This window comes from Egretta garzetta, unplaced genomic scaffold, assembly GCF_000687185.1.
Source record: "Egretta garzetta isolate BGI_Z169 unplaced genomic scaffold, ASM68718v1 scaffold454, whole genome shotgun sequence".
Lineage (NCBI taxonomy): Eukaryota > Metazoa > Chordata > Aves > Pelecaniformes > Ardeidae > Egretta > Egretta garzetta.
In genome coordinates, this window is record NW_009259429.1 from 1,835,577 (window position 1) to 1,857,442 (window position 21,866).

General features: G+C 40.3%; 1 protein-coding gene across 1 annotated transcript in view; it reads right to left on the reverse strand.

Moving 5' to 3' along the window:
- LOC104124712 (glutamine-dependent NAD(+) synthetase) overlaps positions 1–21,826 on the reverse strand; it is a 46,483-nt gene extending 24,657 nt beyond the window's left edge. Inside the window, exons 1-19 of the mRNA XM_035892641.1 lie at positions 21,684–21,826; positions 21,110–21,226; positions 20,192–20,245; positions 19,711–19,800; positions 18,743–18,794; positions 17,919–18,007; positions 16,896–17,013; positions 15,148–15,279; positions 14,287–14,361; positions 13,995–14,119; positions 13,731–13,779; positions 12,972–13,074; positions 12,123–12,291; positions 10,716–10,851; positions 9,136–9,242; positions 8,206–8,337; positions 7,668–7,737; positions 6,728–6,856; positions 5,835–6,011 (exon numbers count right to left, since the gene is read on the reverse strand). Of these exons, the coding sequence (XP_035748534.1) occupies positions 5,835–6,011; positions 6,728–6,856; positions 7,668–7,737; positions 8,206–8,337; positions 9,136–9,242; positions 10,716–10,851; positions 12,123–12,291; positions 12,972–13,074; positions 13,731–13,779; positions 13,995–14,119; positions 14,287–14,361; positions 15,148–15,279; positions 16,896–17,013; positions 17,919–18,007; positions 18,743–18,794; positions 19,711–19,800; positions 20,192–20,245; positions 21,110–21,226; positions 21,684–21,826 (2,067 nt within the window). The remainder of the gene's footprint in view (positions 1–5,834; positions 6,012–6,727; positions 6,857–7,667; positions 7,738–8,205; positions 8,338–9,135; positions 9,243–10,715; positions 10,852–12,122; positions 12,292–12,971; positions 13,075–13,730; positions 13,780–13,994; positions 14,120–14,286; positions 14,362–15,147; positions 15,280–16,895; positions 17,014–17,918; positions 18,008–18,742; positions 18,795–19,710; positions 19,801–20,191; positions 20,246–21,109; positions 21,227–21,683) is intronic.
- Between the last annotated feature and the right edge of the window lie 40 nt (positions 21,827–21,866).

Below are 21,866 nucleotides of genomic sequence, written 5' to 3' on the forward strand. Positions count from 1 at the left end.
TCCCTCTGGCAGCAAACGGGGACCCCTCTCCCGCCCCGGCAACATCCGCCGCCTCAGGAGCTAGTATCTGTACGCAGCCGGGGGTTGATGAAAGAGGTGACAGTAAGCCTCTGGTAAAAAGTGTCGCTTCTTCACCTGAACTCAGAGAGCAGATCGCAGGCGTCGTTTCCGCTTTAAAAAAAGTATCCCTCACGAGGAGTTGCAGCTTTTTTACCTCACGGAAGCTGTAAGCTCGGTATCCTCGGCTGAGCGTACCCCTAAACTCGTCACTGCCTCGGGGGGAGCTGGGGAACAACACTACGGCCGCGCGAGGGTTGGGTTCTGGATTTATTGAGAAATTAATAGCGAGGTTATAAAATACTGCTTCCTGCTTGTATTCACATTCTTAAATAATCCTTTACAGCCTTAGCAGAAGGTATTTGATTTGTATTTAGTCACCTAGGCGTTCCAGAAGCAACTACAAACTAAGCTTATGTTACTTTGACTGTTAAAAGATGCTTTTTGACGACCCTTTCCTCAGGGTCCTCTTCCTACAGGCTTTCACTGTTGCATTTCGTAAAGCTGCAGTTTCAAAAGGGTAGGTGTCAGGATAATTTGACAACTACACACTATTTTCTCCCACATACCGGGAGCTATGGCAGCATTAACAATAAACAGGAGGGTGTATCAATCCATCTCTTCAGTATTCCCGCCTAAGTGGTAAAAATAGGTCCATCCTATACTGCTTAATTAGCAATGAGCTAGCTTTTGCCTTCAGCTGCATGACTGATGGGTCAAAAATCACTGTTTCACACTGACTTCTAAATAAGTCAGGGTCAGATCCAGCCTTTTTGGTGAAAAGATAAAAAGGAAAATTCTGTGACATTACCTTTACTGTAATAGTCATCACTAGTAAAAAGTGAACATCAGTAGCTACACGTTACAGTTATTTCCCATTCTCAATAGACAGCAAAGTACTGGTAAAATTGGAGTTATTGTTAATAACAGTTGAACTAGAGCCATCAGACGGAAGAGGTGAAAATTTCAGGGCAGTAAAAAGAAAGTAGGGGTGTGCTAGTACAATCTGTGCTCAGCACTAGCAAGTAAGAAATAAAATGCAATTTGCCCACATGCAGTTAAGTGCCATTGCTAAAAAACACAAGTGTCCTTTTGCTAAATGCCTGAAATATTCAGGGTAACCACAGTAACAGGTAGCACATGTAAACATTCTGTTATTTTTGCTGTTATCTTTTATTTGAACTAAAGCAAATCTTTCCTTCTTTCCTCTTCTGTGATTGTTAGGAAAAAGAATCAGTAACTTCAGGAAGAAAAAAAAAATGGAAGAAGCCCTCAAATATACAAAGGATTCCTAAAATTCTGTTCAAAATTCAGTTCACTCCCTCTGGATGGAATGGGAAGTGAAAGCACCCAACTGATGGTGAAGGAAGGCAAATCTCAGCTGCGGTTTTCCGTCAGCCGAACATAAATACCAGTGACATTCACTAAGGTAAGCTTATTTAAATGTATTTAAACAAATACCATACAATAAACCCACCAAGAACAATGCAGCATCTTTAACTCCAAATGAATCAACTTGTCTTTCTGGGTTGTGGAAAACATGCCCTTTAGCAGACATTTTCCATTAGCACAAGGTACAATCATCTTAACAAAAGTCTCATTTGGTCTAAGCTCCCCTGCTGCTGCAGTTACAGCATCGTTCACCCAGAACTTTAGAAATGCATTTCTAGTTTCCCCTATTAAAAGCATACCTTTCAAATCAAACACACACAAAAAAAAAAGGAGCAATGGAAATGGCCAAACATTAAATGAACTAGCAGAAAAGGGACTCAAGCGAAGGAACAAGCCTATGCTTGTACTTTTTTTATTGTTCCACAGCACTGGACACATTTAAAAGATTAGTGAAGTTAAAATAACTTTTTGCAAACAGTAGGTGGAAGGTGGTTAATGCACCAATCGAGCTCAAAGGAAGCTGGCTTTATACTTCCTTCTGCAATATTCACTCCATTTCCAGATGTTTTACACCCAGCGAGCTTGATTCCAACAGTAAAGGGGTTGTGTGGGCAAGTCCAACCACGGCACGGACAGTGATAACAGACCGCAGCTCCTGGACAGGCAGCACCAGAGCGTACAGGAATAACAGCAGTGGCACAGATACCAAACTTGTGTCCTCTCTATTCAAGACACCATGCACCAGAAGACATTTCTTATTTCAGGTACACCAAGTTACCCTTATGCATGAAAAATGCCAGGAGGGAAAAGACACCATGCCAACTAACTTTATTCAGAATCCTTAAAATACAGATGAGGATCTTGGAGAGCAGTAACAATTAAACAATCCCTGAACGTCTTGATGAAGTAGGTATTACTCCCCTCTGAGAAAATTAAGTCATAGATAATTGTCACAAGTTACACAGCAAGTAGATGCAAAACAAGAAACTGAACTCTAATTTGGATCCCACTAAACAAGATTACCCATCTGTTTCAAATTAGACATGCTTCCAGTACCTTGTGAATTAGACCTTATGTGGCCACACTGGACCAGTCTACATAGTGAATGCTACCTAAGTAAGAAACATGTAAAATAAGAACTGAGTCAATTAGGATTACAAAATTACAAGTTTATTGCAAAGTAAAATGAGTTTTTCCCCTCAACAGCACATGCCAATACTGTTAAAATTTTATACTTTCAGCTGAATGTATATATCTCATATATACATACACTCAAAAATATATCCAAATTATTAGAACCAAACTTAATATTTGTATGTGTATTCACTTTCACAAAAGACTACCCTGCATTTGTTTATGATCGATGGGCTTATCCAAATATTTTCAATTAAAGGCAATTAACTCAACTCGTTGAAGAAAATCCTTAATAAATGATTCCTTAGCCAAACAACGGTTTAAGTATATTGGGAACAAAACAGGGAGTCAATCAAAAAAAAAGACTTGATTACAAATATCATTTACTATGGTCATCTCAACAACTGTTTTGGTCATCTCTGCTCATCATCACAGTATACTCCAGTTTTGAACACTCTGCTTAGCAAATTAATTACCACAGTTAAACAAGGCAGCAAATCAGTCCACATCTTCAACAAGAGAAATTCCTTCCTTTTTTTCTAGCTTGGATACCTGCAAGTTAAAAGGAAACGGATTCAATGGTAAAAATAAGTTTGCATTTAATGCCTCCTGTCTTTTCAGACTTCCACCACAAAACAGTGCACAGTGCAAATTTATCAGGAACTGACAGCGGGATATGCTCTAGGGGACAATTGAGCTGAACAGGATGTTAGCTGCAGTCAAAAGAGAAGGTCAAACTTTCTTCCCACCCACCCTCCTAACCTCCCCCCGGCTGCATGCTCCCATCAGTTCCTATTTTTTTTGTCAGTTTGGTGACTTCATTTGGCTGATGAAGGAATGAGACAAGCACCAAAGCCATCTCAGAAGCCAGGAGAGACAGGAAGGGAGGCAAGACTGCCCCTTTCAGTGACAGCTGTCAGATCAGATCAGGCCATAACCTGGAACCCTGCCCTTAACAGAGAGCCTAGAATAATTAAAATGAACACAGGAAATGCTTTTCATGCACACACACAAACAGACACACACACACAAAATTTTATAAAACTGACCTTCACTGTTCTTAAAACTGAAGAAAAGGAATTACCTTATACTGAGCTAAGCTGTTGTTAAGACTAACAACATAAATAGTTCCAAAAAGGATTCTACAAACTTGTGGAGGATAGACCAAGAGACTAAACACAATGTTCTGCACATTATCTCTAACTCTGGAAAATTCCGGTTTACGTTCCCCAAATCTAGTAGGTGTGCCAGCTTTCTTCTGAGCTATGCCACCATTCCTTAGAATTATGCCAGCTATTAAAATCCCAGTTACCATTTTGGCATCTAGAAATGGTTAAAGTGCATGCTCTGACCGCACATCCTTTACCTCGGACATAACTCAAAGGCAGAAGTTACTGACAGTGCTACTGGAGTTCCTAGGGTTGCTCTAAACCACTGGAAATTTCATCACCCAGGTGGAGTCATTCCACTAAGTAGAGCTGAGTGACATTAAGACCCCAAGGGCAAATCTGACAATTCCCAGCAAATGCTACAATCTCAACCTCCTCTTACCCCTGTTCCTTCTGCAGCAAGTACAGAGGCAATTTTGCACTTAAAAGAGTGGATAAGTAAACTGCCTTGACTACACTACAAACATCCAAAGTAGAAAAGTACTTTCCACAAATCCAACAGACTTCTCTATCATTAGCACTCAGACCATTTCCCTTCACAAACGAGCTCAAGCTGTAACATGACTCTTCCACAGGAAAACCTGGCATTACATAACTGAAGGTGTTTTCTGGCAAAATTACATAATTTAGAGTTTATGCCATATTTTCACAGTCCTGCTGCTATGCCAGAAAAAAACCTTGAGTACCGCTTAAGTCCGGGGAACTTAATTATCAGTGAGATGTTGTCTAAGCGATTCTCTTCAGAATTACAATTGTGCTGAATATGCACAGTAAGTAGAAACGCTTACAGTATTCCCTTTCTTGTACAGGGCAGATTTGACTCACATTATTGCAAGTCATTATTTTCCAGTCTTGCAAAAAGGTATCCATAACAATGAGTTATCAGTTCCGGTTACTGCTGAACTTTATCAGTTCAGGTTACTGTTGCCTACATAACAGATTCTTCCCCAAACTTGACTCCCAGTTTTCAGGAATAAGTTGCAACTGCTATCACATACAAATCTAGGTAAAGAGTGTAACAGTACCCTGGATCATTAAAAGATCTTAATGACAGTTACTGTAAGCATAAAATAATTACGTTTTGATCCAGACCCTACAAAAATATTTTGCCCAACTCCCACTGAGGCCAAAAGAACTTTTGTCCTGGACACAGGTTTTTTTTTCAGTGGGAAAAAGTCCGAAACGATGGAAGAAAACACCCACCATACAGACCTACAAAAAAGTGCAGCATGTGGTAGCTTTTATCCTAGGTTTCAAGGTAATAAAACACTATTACAGCATGTCTGGCATTTCACAGACAAGGGAATTAATATTTTATTACATATATAAACATATTCTTAAAAGCAACTGAGGTGTAAAATCTCTGGCAGAAAAAAACTTCAAGGTGCTAAAATTCTTCAGCCCAGCATTTGTGCCATAAAAAAAAAATGCATTAAAATAACATCAAAGGTGTGACTAAAAACTACAAAAAGTAAAGCACGGTTCCGATAGTTGCTTGAGCCCCTCCATACCACACAGTGCTCAAACTAAGCACTGGACCATTACTGTTGCTGTATTTGAGCAAACATGTATTTGTGAGTCAACTGACTTGAGGATCAAAAAAGGTATTGTAGTAAAAGCAGGTGAGAGAAACATTCACAATGAATCGCTGCCTCTTACTGGCTTTTCCCATGCAGATGTAGGTCAAGTCTTAATCCCGTAATTAAACAGATCCCTTCAGACAGGTCCTGAACTGAAACCGAAACACATAAGCTTGTTCTCGGCATTAGCGCAAGGCTTCCTGAGTATGGGTACAGCTATTAGTTTCTGGTCTCAGTGCATATATTCTTTCTTTTTTTCTTCTTCTTCTTGCTTTCCTAGCAATATAACAAGCTGTACTTGACAACAAAAAAAACCCGGCCTACACCGAAACCAGAGAATTCTTGGCCTCACGGTTACATGAAAAGAACAATCACACTTATTTCTGTATGAAATTTTCATCCTAAATGCTAGTTGTCTTTTGCTGGAGATACTCTGGAACTGAGCTTTTCCCATTGCGAGGGCTTTAAATAGAAAACCATGTAAGAAGTAGAGGGCATTTACCTGTTTATCTATACACCTAAATTGCCAGGACCATGTGGTGTTATAAAGGAAAGGCCTCAGGTCAAATCGGTTGTCATCTGGACTGTAGTTTTCAGCATGGTAGGAAGGAGTGAGGGTGGTCATTTTATGTCTGTTAATGGAATACATCCTGAAGAAATGCTTAACCTTTGATGCCACCTGGTGTACAAAGAATATAGCTTTTAATCAGATGAAGTTTCTTAGCATTTAAAAACTCAGCTGAGAATGTGTTCTAGCATTACACATCCATTTTCTTCCAGTAATGTTTACAGAAATACATTTACATACAAGTATGAATCACTGTGGATGACCCTACCTTTAAGAGGCATTTAAGACCATTTTCAGACAACGCCTTGGTCTCTGCACCTATCATTTACCAATAAGGAAGCGCCTTGTAAGAAATCCAACAGTAAGCACTAGCCTCTGCGATTCAGGTGACAATTTGAACTCCTTCCTTTATGCACGAGAAAGGAAGAACTGCGTAACAGCAAAGCAGATACCTCTTCCGTGTAGGCAGTCTTTCAAAGCAAGAGCCATATTCTGCCTCAGAATATATAACCAAAGGCTTCAAGAGTAGTTAGCCATGTGTATGTCAGAGAGTAACTTTCCCCTGAAGGTATAGTTCTGAAATAACTGTTTTCAAATTACCCAATTAGTGTTCCAACAACTGGCAACACAGACAACAAGCTCCATTAATTTAAGAGATGCATAACAGTTTTTCCAGCATATTCTGCTACAGCTGTAGAATAATCTCTAAACACAGAATAATTAAAATATCCCTTTCAGTTAAAAGGAACTCTACTCGACCCTTCTCCAAACATACTCTATTTTGGCAAAGATATTATATGATTTTATTTCTTTTATTTTTACATTACCTCTCTTGGAGTACAGATTTCCTTCCACATATTAATCAGCTTACAGAACATACTGTATGGTCCAGCCCTTGCAATTTTTCTTAATTTGCCATAGATTGAGAGCTCTGCATATGTCATCCCCATATCTGCCTGAAATCACACACACAGAAAGTCACCAAAAATCTTAAGTATGCAAATTGTAATTAATAGTTTTATGGAGCAATGACAATAATCCAGTTTCATCAAAGAAACACCAAAATGAAACTGCCAATGATCAAAAAGATGAAGAGATAGTAATATTATGAGCAGAAGAAAAAAAAACTGGAATCTCTCTAAAACTGGAGATTTTCAATTCTTCCATGAATATATTTGATTTGGCCGGTGAAAACATTTCTTTCCTGAGAAAGGTGTATTCATTTTTCTTTCTAGGTACCTTTAATGTAGTATAGATCAGTAAGGTAAGGCCAAAATAAGAAAACCACTTAATTTAATTCAGCAACCTTTGCTTTATCATGTAGAGTTTTGCAATATCGTAGAGTTAAATACCCAACAGCCCTTAGAGGCAGTCATGAGGCTTGCCAGTCCTCCCTTACCCAAGGGGATAGCAAGGGCAGGGGGAGGAAGGGCTTTGCCACCAGACATTTTAATAGCAGTAAGGCCCTGACTGACTCTCTTTTGACATTAAGAAACTTTAAAAAAAAAATAAATTTCAGAACACCCATCCTTCTAAATGCCCAAAATATAAAAACATTCAAAACCAGTTAATTTGCTCTTTTGAAAACCGTTGCCAACACAGATAAGGCTGGTGTGGGATCCTAATGCCTTGTCAGTGGCTTTAAGATTGTTTACAACATGCTTGTCAATAAGCATGGATACATACAAGAGCAAACAATAGTTATTGGACAAAAAACAAATGCTGGGATAAGGCTTACCAGAGCATTTTAAAGTCACTGCCCATTACCTCATCAGTTTGAGCCACTTGTCCATCCACCAGGGGTTCTAACTCCGCAGTGGGTGGAGCTGACATGATGCTGTGAGAAAAAGGTAAAATGAAAAACGTGAATTCTATCCAGTCTCACCAGTACTAGTTAACAAACAGTCTGGTTCATTAAAAATCAAATGATTCCTTCAAAACTTTTTCAGGGCATACCCTGCTAAATGACTAGAGCACTCTAAAGAAGTGGTACTTGCAAGTTCCAGGTTTAAAAAGCAATGCTTTATATCAAAACCATAAGGCATCTAGTTCAAACAGTTCCTTCAGTGGCATTAACAACAGAAATGCTTGCGTACAGTAACTCCTAAGACTGGTGACATTTTCAGCACCCAGGCAGTTCCATTGTGTAAGCGTACAAAACCATTTAAAAACAGAGGGATGTGCAGAAGACTTTATTAGCATTTGCAGTACTGCTGCAGCTTAGCTCTGTTAGTAGAGAAAATGAAATGGTGAAGTCCACAATAGGCTGCATACAGCCACCAAGCGTCATCGCTTCACTACTCACCTTCTGAGGGCCGTGAGCTGAAAATTTTCAATGCAGTACTGTATGAAGTTCTTCAAATCAGTCTTGCTGATTCCACCGATGGGATTGATATCAGCACTCGAGCAATCGTACTTCGTCAGGTAACCTCGGAGACTGAGCACGAGAGGAAGTTTTATATAGCAACAGTAAAGAATAATGTAACGTTAGTGGAATATGTAATAGTTTATACTATATAGAATATATATGTCATATAAAAGACAGGGAGAAACAGACTGCATATTGTTAACATATTTATATGTAAGGGGCAAACGGGTGTTCAGCTGCAAAAGGGTTACCCTAAAGCCATGAAATTGCCAGGAGAAAGACGATATTTTAAACGCTTATGAAGCACTGCAAAAGTGCCCATGCTAAGGTAACATAATTGTTGCAAAACAATTAAAATACTGTCCTGAACAATTAAAAAAAAAACCTCAAAACACCCATAGAATCAGCACACACTACTCTCCCAGCTTTTGAGGTTATCGATCTCACAGTCTTATAGGGATTGCTTTAATCTTCAAATAGTCACCTCTAATAACAGTACTCCAGAAAATGTATTTTTCAACTCAAAGTTCACAACTTAATTCCTAATACGGTAATTGCAAGTACAACAAATAAGAGATTGGAAAGTTAATCTGGTAACTGCACAGGCAAGCTCTAATGAAAACAGCTAAGGAAGGAATAGCATTTTATTTGAAAACTGTGACAACAGTTTGGCTTAAACTTCTGGAAAATCCACAGCTTTCCATTCAGGCCAATTCAACTATTCTCATTAATTTTACTGCTATCAATGTATTCTTAGCTTGTTACCTCTTCTGAGCGACAATCTACACTGAGATATGGTAGAGTTGCAAGGAAATGCAGTGACCTGTTCCCAGTTCACCTGGGTTTAGACTTCTAGCTTTCACCAACCTTTCATCCACATTGGCTGATCCTAGCACCAGAAGTCCTCCTGGCATCCCACGAGTCCAAAGTGTCAGCTGAGCAAACAGATAGGCAAGGACCATTCTCAATCTAGCCTGCAAAGCAAAATGAAAAATACAGCAACTTCACAAAACCCAAATAATTTCTCCCCAATCATTTTTATTAACCAATTCCCTAAACAAACCCATAAAGAACAAAATGCAAGAGGGGTAAATGTTAATGCGAGAAGGTTGGTCTTGTGGAAAAGATGCCAAACATACGTAGGAAAGCCAGGCTCAGTATCTGCTACTGTCACAGACTTACATGGTTGGGCAAGTTTACTCTACTCTGAATTGTAGAATGGGGAGTAATTGCCATTTTCTACCTCCTACAATCACTAATAAGGATCCACGAGGGATGAAGTATGCAGATAAACCATCTGTCTAACACACCGTTTTATGGAGTATTAGACAAAAGGGATTTACCTACATAAAGCTTGTAAAAAGTCCTCTTTGCTTTTGTTCCTATTCCTAAACTCCACTTTTTCTAAGGATGGTAATAATAGCAAAGAGACCCGAGATTCAACCTCCAGCTCTAGCCACAACTGCGTGCGATGTTAAGCACATCACCACACTCCTCCACGACGAAAGCCTTTCCCATTGCCAAAAAGCTGATAAAGGATTCAAGGTTTGCTTCCAGAGGAGACAGCTGAAGTTCTCCAGTAATAGCAGGGAAAGAAAGATGAAGCCCTCAGCTAACAAAAACTGTCAGACATGAGAACCAACATTTAGCCAGAATTTAAAACAGAGTTGCTGGTTAGGTTGGAATTTTAAGAACAGGCCAGAAAGAAAGCTATTGAGACAACAAAAGGTACAACTGGAGCCAGGGGGCTAGAAGCCACTAGGCAGCTATGTTTTCTGTGATTCTATACGGCACGTACACCAGCACTACCCAGGCACAGCACCAACCTGTTCTGACACAATGAAAATGCGTAACTGGAAATGTGTATTTAAGCAGCATTTTGTAAGCCTGTTGAAGATTAAATACCTTCTGATGAAAAAAATATTCTTTTCTACCTTCTAAAACTGAAGACATCTAGGAATTGGAATGGGTAAGCCTGACATCTCACACAGAGCCTTTCAAAGGCTGCTAGCATTCACCAGAGGGAAGTCTAATGTACATCAGCAGCAGTTTTGAGTCCTGACCTGCCACAATCCTACCGGACTCAGACCTGTCTATTACAATACTTTGCTGCTCATTTTCCCAACCTAGCAACTTTCTGTTGGGATGCTTTTCTAAACACCAATGCTATTGATGGGATACAGGCATGTACTATTTCCTCCTGACCAGGTTTTAAGTCACAAGCAGTTATTATCTCTGTCTTCTTCTGAGTTATGTGGGATTGTAGATTTCTGCTGCAGACAAGCATTTACTGGAAGCCCGGGAATCTTCAGGGACACACCACAACAAGTTCAAGTTTTCACAGCAATGCAAATGAAGGGCTCCCTTGCTACTTTACCATTTTGTACTCTTTCAAAAACAAACAAACAAAAAAGGGTCTGACCTGATTCAGCCTACATGAAACACACCTGAACGTTCTGGAGTGCCAGGTTTTCTCTGTTGCTCCCTCCGTAGACAGAAAAACGTGGAGTTCGACCCGTCACCATGCTGAAAATTCCCACAATGGCTTTCACAGCCGCATCTATGTTCAGGTTGATGTGATAGCTGAGAAGAATTCAAGCAGAAATTACTCAACTCACACAATCTGACTACATAAAACAGCAGTAAAAAAACCAAAAAACCCACCCATAAAATGATCACAGAATCAGAGAATGGCAAGGGTTGGAAGGGACCTCAGGAGATCATCTAGTCCAACCCTCCTGCTAAAGCAGGTTCACCTAGAGTAGGTTGCACAGGACTTCGTCCAGGGAGGCTTTGAATATCTCCAGAGAAGGAGACTCCACAACCCCCCTGGGCAGCCTGTTCAGTGCTCTATCACCCTCAAAGTAAAGAAGTTTTTCCCCATATTCAACTGAAACCTCTTATGTCTCAGTTTGTGCCCATTGCCCCTTGCCCTGTCGCTGGGCACCTCTGAGAAGAGTCTGGCTCTGTCCTCATGACATCCACCCTTAAGATGTTTGTGTTGATGAGATCCCCCCTTAGTCTGCCCTTCTTCAGGCTGAACAAGCCCAGCTCTCTCAGCCTTTCCTCATAGGGGAGATGCTCCAGTCCCCTCATCATCTTTGTTGCCCTGCTCTGGACTCTCTCTAGGTGTTCCTCATCTTTCTTGAACTGGGGAGCCCAGAACTGGACACAGTACTCCAGGTGGGGTCTCACCAGGGCAGAGTAGAGGGGGAGGAGAACCTCCCTCGACCTGCTGGCCACACTCCTCTTAATGCACCCCAGGATACCATTGGCCTTCTTGGCAACAAGGGCACACTGCTGGCTCATGGTCAGCTTGTCGTCCACCAGGACTCCCAGGTCCCTCTCGGCAGAGCTGCTTTCCAGCAGGTCAGCTCCCAGCCTGTACTGGTGCATGGGGTTAAACCTCCTCAGGTGCAGCACTTGACACTTGCCCTTGTTGAACTTCATCATGTTCCTCTCTGCCCAACTCTCCAGCCTGTCCAGGTCCTGCAGAATGGCAGTGCAGCCTTCGGGCGTATCAGCCACTCCTCCCAGTTTTGTGTCATCAGCGAACTTGCTGAGGGTACACTCTGTCCCCTCATCCAGTTCATTGATGTTTTAAGGCCGCTACCATCTCAGATCTGGGATGAAGAATAACACTTTCCAGAGTCTGTTTCCAAATCTCCATGTCCTTCACCATATACTGCTAAGTTTGCCTCACATTTACACACTTAAATGATAATGTCTGTAATACTCCTACTTAACACACCTGCTATTCCTTTCTTATTTTTCCTATTTTAGAGCTTGAAAGCTTTAGATGAAAGTCTTTGCCAGAACACGGTTTTTCTTCCCAGCACTTCTCTAATTTGTACCTGCCTATTTGCTCAGCCAGAAGTTTAGCCCTGTTGCAAGTATCCTGGGAGGAGTTCTCACTAGCCATATAGCAAGTGGTAAAGACACGCCTGCAAAATTCTCGTGGATCCTCAGGGACATAGGTCTCATCATTCACAATCTTGCGCACATCAGCCAGCACATCTGCATCTGAGGACAAAGCAAGAGAAATAGAACAAGAGTTGAAATTGTTGTGCTCCCACTGTCCCAGATATGCAAGTATCTTGCATGTTTCTTGTATTCCAATCAAGCTTTACACTGTCCCTCACAAATAAGATGACTCCATCATCTAACTCCGCAAACATATTTTCATACATCAAATAAAAATTTACTGATTTTGCTCCTAATTTTGAACACGGAAATATTAAATCCTTTTGTTCTGCACCTTAAAGAAACTTCAGAGAAAATATAATCCAGTATATATAAAGGCTTAGCTAAATGCATATGGTCTACTTAAAGCCAGTTTAGGAGTTTGAACCATGCCTACCCTTATTTTGTAGTGCTGAATTTAATAGGAGAAAATTCTCATGATAAACTGAAATCCCAAAACTACATCAGCCAACATTTTGAACGATACTCTAGAGAGAATCTCGTCTGAGTTCCACATCCAATTCTTAAACCCCAAAAAAACCCTATTAAGCCAATTCAAAGAACCTGAAATCTGGATGCACATTTTTGCTGTCATTTCTGAAGAGAGACAAAGGATTCCATTAGAACAATTGGGCAAGAGTCTGCCATTAATGACCTCTTGCATCTCTTGCACCCAGCTAATATTAGCTTGTCCATAACCATTAGTAAACATGGCGAGCCAGACGCGCATATCTACTCACTTCCGTTCTTGACTGCCAGGCAAACCTGGTGACACATAGAGTATACTATGCAAGCTGTAGCAGAGCTGTCAATTCCACCGCTAAGAGGTAGGAGAAATCCTGCCTTGAAAATAGAGCAAGGAAGATGTTCCAAATAGCAAAATTAGAAAAATATATTTGTACCACTCAGAAACATACTCTTAGAAAATAATTGCATGTGCATTGTTCAAGTCTGCTTATATTCTACAGGGGAAAAACAGGCAAACAAACCAGATCTAGCAAACCCTCTCATCAACTGGATAATCAGTCAGTCAGTGGAAACCCTTTGGCTAGAAAAACTCACAGTATGTCTTTACCCTGCAGTAAGACAGAAGAGCTAATAAAAAGGATTAAATTTTTCATATATATTTCACTATTAAACTGAATTACTAGTTCATGTCACTCTGCTTACTTTAAACATCTCCATTATGTCATTAAAATATTTTCCTTACTGAAAAAACAGTGTTTCAAAGAAAAAGAAATACTCTTTATTAGGTAAGCTTGATTATTGCTTTCAAAGAAAGCATGATTCTGAAGGAAAAGGTCTGAAGAGCCTACTGAAATCACACTTTGCATATGGCTTTTAAGTCTGAACGAGCTACCAGTGAAAAACTCAAACCTTGCACCTTGGATTAACATCACTTCGCATTAACAGCAGCACAGGACAGCAATCTGTACTGTCCCTATGGCACAGAAGAAGATGTGTATGCCAAGGCAAAGAACAAAACCAGTTATTCTTACCTGTTTGCTGCGCCTTAAATAGTCCCAAAGCCAACATGCAGGACCAAGGCTGAAATTACAGAATATGCTTATTCCAAAAGGGTTATGGAAAAGACCTAAGCAAGTCAACATATTTACTGTGATCTTCCAATGAGACACTTTCTTTACTTAATATAAAGAAGATCTCATGTTTATGTCTGGTTTTGGTTTGTTTGAGGTTTTGGGTTGGTTTTTTTTTTCTTAAATCAAAATAACTTTCAAGCAACAGATTCAGTATGTGCTTACCTGATCTCCTCCTCGGGACTATGATGTCTCCACTGGATTGGCATACATGTAGGTACAGCTACATCATCAGAACATGACAGAGCAAAGCTCACTTTTATCCTGGGATAAGGATTCGCTTTACTTGCCTAAGCAATAGGACAGAAAAATTGTGAAGGTGTCAATTTTAATGTAGCACATACCTATCACATCTATAGAACACTGTGAAAATCAAGACATGCAAATGCTTTTTAAATTCAATAACTACTCAAATTTGGCAGAGTTTACAAACATAACCTCTGTAAAAAATTCTTACCGCTAAGTTACGAGATGAAATCTCTGCTCTGTAACTTCGAACATCTTCCAAGTCCAGAGTGGCAACCAGCACCTCCTACGGAAAGGCTTTCAACATTAGATTGATTCTATGTGAACAGATAAAAAATATTTGGCAGGCCTGGACTAGAAAAACTGTTGGGGAAGAAGAATACATGCAGCTTTTTTCACTACCGATTTTTATGCTCACTTCACAAGTCATTTCTGACTCAGTAGAATTACTCACATTACAAAGTGAGCACAACTGACTCGCTTCACTGAGTACACTAGGACACTCATAAACCACAACAAATTTTTAGCACTCGTCAGATGGCTGAACAATAGGGTCACCATCAGCTGTGGCAAAGGACAAGAGGAAAAGGCAAGAAGCACACTGGGAAAAGAGATGAATTTGGCACATAACGTGAGGAAAACTACAGCTTTGATGACAAAACTACTAAGAAAGGGCTTTTTGAAGTAAAGCTCAACCTATCAAACCTTTTGTCTACCAAAGCGGGTCATAATTAGAACACTGCAATCTTTGTCATTTTTTTCTTAGAGAAGGCAATATAAAGTAACAAGGTCTCTCCTAAACGTGGTGGTTGCATACGCAAACATTTTCATGAAGTTCCTCCACTGTGACAGCTCTTCCTTGCTCACAAAAGCTGGAGAGCTTACAGCTGTAGATCAGGTCTGGGCAATTTGACTAGGAAAAACCTTGGATCTGGTTGAATAGCATAGTAAAAATATATCTTTTTAGTCTAGAGACATGGGCCTAGCATCTGGAATGTCTGCAACATGTTGAGCATAAATGAAGCCGTACTAATTTCAGCTGTAACTAGCAACTATAGGTTGAATATGTTACCACATCATCGAGTGAAAACTGGGATCCTTGTGCAATCGTTTCTCCATTCATTGAAATCATGGCACAGCCATCATAATATAGACGATCACCATCACAGCCTTTCTGGTTAGCTAAAAGATATATTCCACCATTCTGGGAGGAAAACAAACAAGCAGACAAAAAAAAAACTTTTCAGAATACAGCACCTGACAGAACGTTAAAAGACAAAATGTTATTTCTCTGATCCTGTCCTTCTTATAACCCTCCTCTGTCTTTACATTGTAAATAATTTACGGCTGGGACTCTCTCTTGTCATTTGAAAAAGTAATTTGCATGTGATGTACACAGCAGAAACAAGCAAATGTAGTAAATGAGCTCTATCCCTTTCACAGAGTCTTCTGTTATTAGCAAGAGTCATTCCCTTAGCTCAAATAGAAGGCTGCACTTCTAAATCAAAATTCTAAAATTCTAAGTTCAACTAGAGATTGAGAAAAGCAGGAAGATGATGACAGAAGCTGTGTTTGGATATCTGAGGACAGAGCAGATACTGTTAAATATAGCCAAAGCATGTTAAATTACAAAGCAGTCGGACAAATTAAAAAATTTTCACAGTATCATGTACATCCATTACTTTGTCCCCATCACTGTTAGACAGGATTACAGTCTAATAACCTAGTGTCTTCTCTTCTTTAAAATAAGCAGAGCTTTCAAAGTAGAAAAATATGTTTTAAGTAAGAAGATAACAGGGGAAAATATAAAGACTGAGTTTAAACACTGATTTCTATTTCCCCCTCCTGATATCATTACCGATATTTTTCCAACTGAACGTTGCTGTATCATTTTAAGGAAACAAAAGAAACTTTTGGAAGGTTTTATACACACCAGGAAAATAACCCCTTCTGTGGACCGAATTACAAGCTGGCAATGAGCTGCCAATTCAGTACATAACACATATGGAGGGAGACTGTTCAGGCACAGATATCTACAGGGAGCAACCACAGCCACTGGTTGTTCGCCCTTTATGCAGAATGTGCATTCAGCAACACCCTTTCAGGCTGGTTATTCTCTGGAGTATTATTCAGTGGATTCAACGTTTCATACTTCCAATTACTGAAAGCCAGTTACTCAGGCTGATTTATTTCCTATCCATTACACAAGTGCAGTATTTTTTTTCTTCAGTGTTTAATGCAATTAAGATTGAGGGCACCAAATACATTTTTGGAGCATAAGCCTCCAGAGCTAAGAGTTATCAAGCTGTTTTAAGGTATTCTGATTCTTTTTGACAGACACGCGTGGAAGCTAGATTATATAGTTGGCATGTCAGTGCAGAACTATGTGTTCCCATGCAAAGTTTCTTCTGGGAGTTCTCCCTGCACACACATGGGTAGGTTTGCATCTCCCCTATTCCCATGCAAATGCCAAATGGCCTCTCCTCTAATCCACTGCTCCATAGACCAGACAGAGCTGACCTGCAAACACACAGCCTCTAGCATTTGGGGTCACAGAGCTGGGAACAAGTTACAATGCTTCACATTAGAGCATGATATATAGCAGAGTGCCCCAAAGAAGTATGGTCCCTTAGCCAGATTCCCCTACAGCTGATTCAATAAGGGAAGGTAATTACAGGTAAAAAACCAAACGACAAGGACTGTCAAGGTCCCCACACTTATATAGAAAGAAAATGCTATGTCCTGTCACAGGAGGGGAGACTGTTCTGAAAAAAAATGAGGCGCATAACCAGAAAAAACCACTTTTTTTTAAGCATATACCTTTGCTGTGGCAGAATTCACCAAATCCACACGAGTGTGAGCCTTCCGCAGCACATGGTGGCTCCCTGAAGAGTTAGTGAAAATCTCCACACCATCAAGTCCCATTTCAATATGAGGGCTGTCAAAGCAAAAGGCAGAGAAAAAAAAAAAATCAGTTGGCAATACTATGCTGGCAATACTGCAGGTATCATTTAAATCCACTGACAAATAAAAACATTTATGTCATTGCCCATTTTCTGCATGTCTTAGCTCAAACAAGGATAGGATTCTCAAAACCATCTGTTTTTCTTGCATTGCCTCAGCCTTCTGTCAAAGTCCAGTAGTGGCTGCAGAGGGCAGAAGGGCTTTTGCTCTACCTGTTCTAAATAAAATGCCTTCTACTTCACTCCAGAGATGTCTGGGTCTCAAAGAAAGAGAGAATAAGACAATCTTGGTCTGAAAGGGTAACACTGAGATACTCTTGCAATGTTTATTGTCCCATTTTCCTTCTCTCTTAGTAAATCCAAAAGCACAAGGAAACAGAACCGCAAGAAGACAACTTTTACTGCTTTTTTTCTTTTTCCAATGTCAAAAGAAATAAATGCTAAAAAATCATGTATTTGCCTGTAACGTACCACACCTTCTGCAGTTATAAGGAAATGAATACCTGTAACTGAGAGATTTGGAAAAACACCGGGAATGTTTTCTTTATTTTAACTGCAACAGCTTTCATGCAACCAAAAGAGAAAATACTTTTTCCCCCCTTAAAAATAGCTGCAGGAAGCTACATACAAAGACATGCCAAATGAATGTTATTAAGGTTAGGGATGGCTTAAGTACCTAAAACTTCTTTTGCCATCCTGCATGTAGCCTAGTGAAATCCTTCCCATGATGTATTTATTGCTCCTAATTATATTTTGGCTTACTGGAACTTTCTGAAAGATATACTACCTGGAAGAATAATAAGCAGATTTTTTCAAACATTTATATCAAGCAGGTCCAGGGTATGATTTAGTTTCCTTTTCATTTCTTCTTCTCCTTTACCTGTTTGGTGCCCAGAGTTCTTCACATATTTCTGCCCCTAGGCAGGTATCTTTCGTTGCTAGCACTGCGTCCCCAAAAGGAACGGTTTCCTGAGAAGAAACAAGAACATCCTTACACACATGTAATAGAAGAACCTATTCCATTCAAAAAAGTTAACTACAAACCTAAGAAAAATATGAAATTGTGAAATGAGTGACACAGTATCAATCACATTACATCTTCCTTCATTTTATATCAAGTAAAAAAAAAAAAAAAAAAAAAAAAAAAGTCTAAAGCACAAATTTCTGGATTGTACCAAAATTTTGTGTTGAAATTTGAGTAGTGTTCAGATCTAGTGCTTTGCTTCAGGACAGGACAACTGCTTTTGCATTAAACAATCTAAAAACCAGAGACTGTCTTTTGCTAAGAATTATGCTCATGCTTTAGCGGGAAATAACCTAAGTTTTAGACCCTTCTTAATTAAGAAGGTTTCTTTTTATTTTTTTATCTCAAAACACATACTCATTTCTAGTCTCAAGCACAGATAAACTCAGTACCAGAACTGTGCAAAATACAACAATCTTTAAGGTCCTGTATATATAAATAACGGAGGCAAATTTAAAATGTCCTCGTTTTGCTGCCAAATGCTAACATAAACAAGGTTAAATTATGCTCTTATTTAATGTAACTGAGAACTATCACCGAAACCTATGAAATTGCAACATGACTGACAGCAGAACTTGGTGTACTACAGTTTTATGCCACAAATTCTATTCATTTAAATTGCTGAGTCTGGAAGATGCTGAAGGTAAAAAGAAAAGAAAAAAAATCTTTCACAAACTTACCTGTCCAGTCACTTCCTGAATTATCCTGGGTAGAAAATACTCCTCCACATGCCTAGAGCAGATTTATAGGTTGTGAATACATCATTACGTAAATCACAGCACAAAACCTGATTCTGATCTCCACATTTTGTCACCTTCTAACACTGATTAAAGAAATTGCACTTCAGTTGTACAGGGCTGTGTATGTTTTTAAAAAAAAAAAAAAAAAGGACCTTCATATTTTCTGTGAAATTCATCAGAAATGTTAAGATTATAAGGTGGCAACATTCCACTTCACTTCAGAAATGCATGGTAAACAGTGCTCCATCCTAGCTAGAAACTAGACCTAACAAAGGACACACTGTGCAAGTCAAACACCAAATAAAAGTTTTTCTTTTTGCAGTGTTACTACACGAGTAACTCGTAACTCATCTGGAACTGACTGGGGCTAAGAGGACAGATGCTCAAGGGCTCTCTCAGAAGTACTTTACCGAGACCATCAAGTCAGAACCATCCTCTGACCACAGGACAAGTGCACGGCATCAGAGACGAGCATCAAGCGTATTTTGCAGCATCATAAGGTACGTAGCTTTCATCCTCTGCAGTCATTAAAATTCTGGCAGAGGTTATGCATTTTACTTTGTTTTCCAGTTTAATATTGAACAGGATGCAGCAAATGAGCAAAAAAAACACAGGCTTTTCCAATCCTGAACTGCATATAGTTAGAAAGGAGACACAAGGCAAATGACACTACCACACTGATCGCAGGATCATCCAGCCATGCTTTTCCCTCCAGCTCAGCAATACAGAGTTTGATTGTACTTAATAAGCTTTCTAACTGAGCTCCAGTTACATAGCTTAGCTGCCTCTGTCTTGCTGCTCACCCTGTAGCAGCACAGATGGATGGCTAGAGAGCTTTCAATCCTTCAGCTGTGGCTGCAAAAGGTAAGCTGTGTTTTTAAACACAATTTTAACAGTAGCCAGCCTACCTTGCTTTGTTCCACGGGGTAAACCATCTAAGCTCCCTGTAGTTTCCTGCATTTGCCAATGCTATTTTCGGTCTGATCAGCAGAATTTTCCTTAAGACATAAAACAAAACAGAAAGAGCGACTTAAAACCTGATATGCAGGCAAACAAGACTAAATGAGAACACTGATTAACACCAACTCTTTTCTTCTATTCTGAGGTACACTAAACAACTACTACATACAATAATTTATAAAGTTTCTGTTTGCAGACCCAGGGTTTTTTTTCTGGAGTCTTTCAGAAAGCAGGAGAAATTTAGTTTCCACAAATTCAGACAGGAAAAAGGGGTAATGGAAAACAGTAGCTGTCTCTCTAAAGTTTAGCAGATAGGAAGACAACTCCATCGCTCTACATAGCACTGAAGACTCTTTCTTGAAGGCCAGGCAGGTCTCTGAAAGGATACACTAATGTATTGTCTCACAAAATGCATAAAGAACTACTTACTTATTTAAAAAGATCACTCGACAATTGTAACGAACATTTCTGTGCAGAACAGGCCTGTGAAAATAAGAAGCAGAGCTACCAGTGGCTAAACTCATTAGCGGAAATAAAAAAAAATATACAGAATCTGTGTCACTACACAAAAACAAAGACAACACTTCTACACTGCACCACTGAAGGGACTTAAACAACAAAATATATCTAGTTTTAGCTTCTAATTTTTCAACTCAAATAGCTGTTTGCAAAAATCAGAGTTACTGACCATTCTGTCAGTCTCAGATATACCGTCTGCTGCCTGAGAAACACACGCAACCAGAAGAATCCCCCTGGCTGGGCTAACTTATTTAATCAAACCTGACCCCCTGTGGGATTACCAGGCTAGTTCAAAATAAAGCTAGCTTTACACTTTTGTATCAATTCTAAAGCAAGTAGGCGTACATACGGTAATCTCACGGTTACAATTTATCGCTGTCAGCCCGTGACCTACAATGGTTTCAGTGATTTTGACATACCCATATGCTGCTTAGAAGGATGTCTGCCAGTCAAAGCAAGTTACATTAGCCCTGGCATTCCCGGGAGAGTCAATTTATAAAGCCCTTTGCGTTATTCCTAATACAAAGTCTTACCCAAAAGCTAACCATGGCAAGAGGGCCCAGCCATATTGGCCCATTCCCAATAAACAACTGTAATTATCCTATTTCTCTCTTGAAGGGCTCAACCACGAGAAATCTTTGAAATTATTATCTTTCAGAGAGCATTTTGCTTGTTGCAGTCCTAGTCCTGGTAATTAAAAGGGAAAGTAGTGCAGTTCCTAAGATGTGGTTAAAAGTTTGGCACAGGGCCCTCACTACCCAGAAACACAGCAGGGGCAGCATTCCCTAAAGACCTACCCCTTTGTCAAATGTACACAAAAAAACTTACATTCCCACATCACAGATAATATCTTGAGTAGCCGGCGACTCCAAAAGCTTTGCCAGAACTTGAAACGAATGCAAGAGCGTGTCGGATTCGTAATAGTGATCCGAGCAGCCATAACCACTGCATATAAAAACCGAAGAAATAAAAAATTCAGCCAAATCAGCACCAGAGCCAAGGGACCAGAACTACCGCAGATAAGGAACGCCTTGTCCGCGCAGGCAATTCACAGGGCGTGTGCGGGGCGCTGGCACCATCATCCCCGCTCAAGACGGTGGCATTGCGGGGGGCATTGCCTTTCAGGAGCAGCACCCCGGGCCCAGGCAGAATTCAAAGCCCTACGGATTCCACGAAGGAAGCCTGGCTGAAATAGGTCAAAAATTATCAGCACCGGTCACATTTCCGAGACGAGAGAACCAATCTTGGGCTTGCAACTGCCATGCTCTTCTTTGCGCTGACAGCCGCCGCGCTTCGAGCGAGGCTCTGGGCGACAGAGTGCTACGCCGCCGATTTCCTCACTGACCAGTCTTCAGCAATTAACTGGGAACGCTCGAACCCAGCACCGACAAAGCGCTCTTACCAGATTTCGAGCTCTGGACCGAGCCGGTACCGGGCTCCCCGTCTCTTTGCGATGTCAATGCCTGCAAGAGCGATGGATGAAACCCCAGCCGGGCGCTCGGGCCGGGCCGCGGCGCCGGGCACCGCACCGTGCAACCCAGGCATGCCAAGGAGACGCGCGGAGGGAAGGAGGGATGCAGGGAGG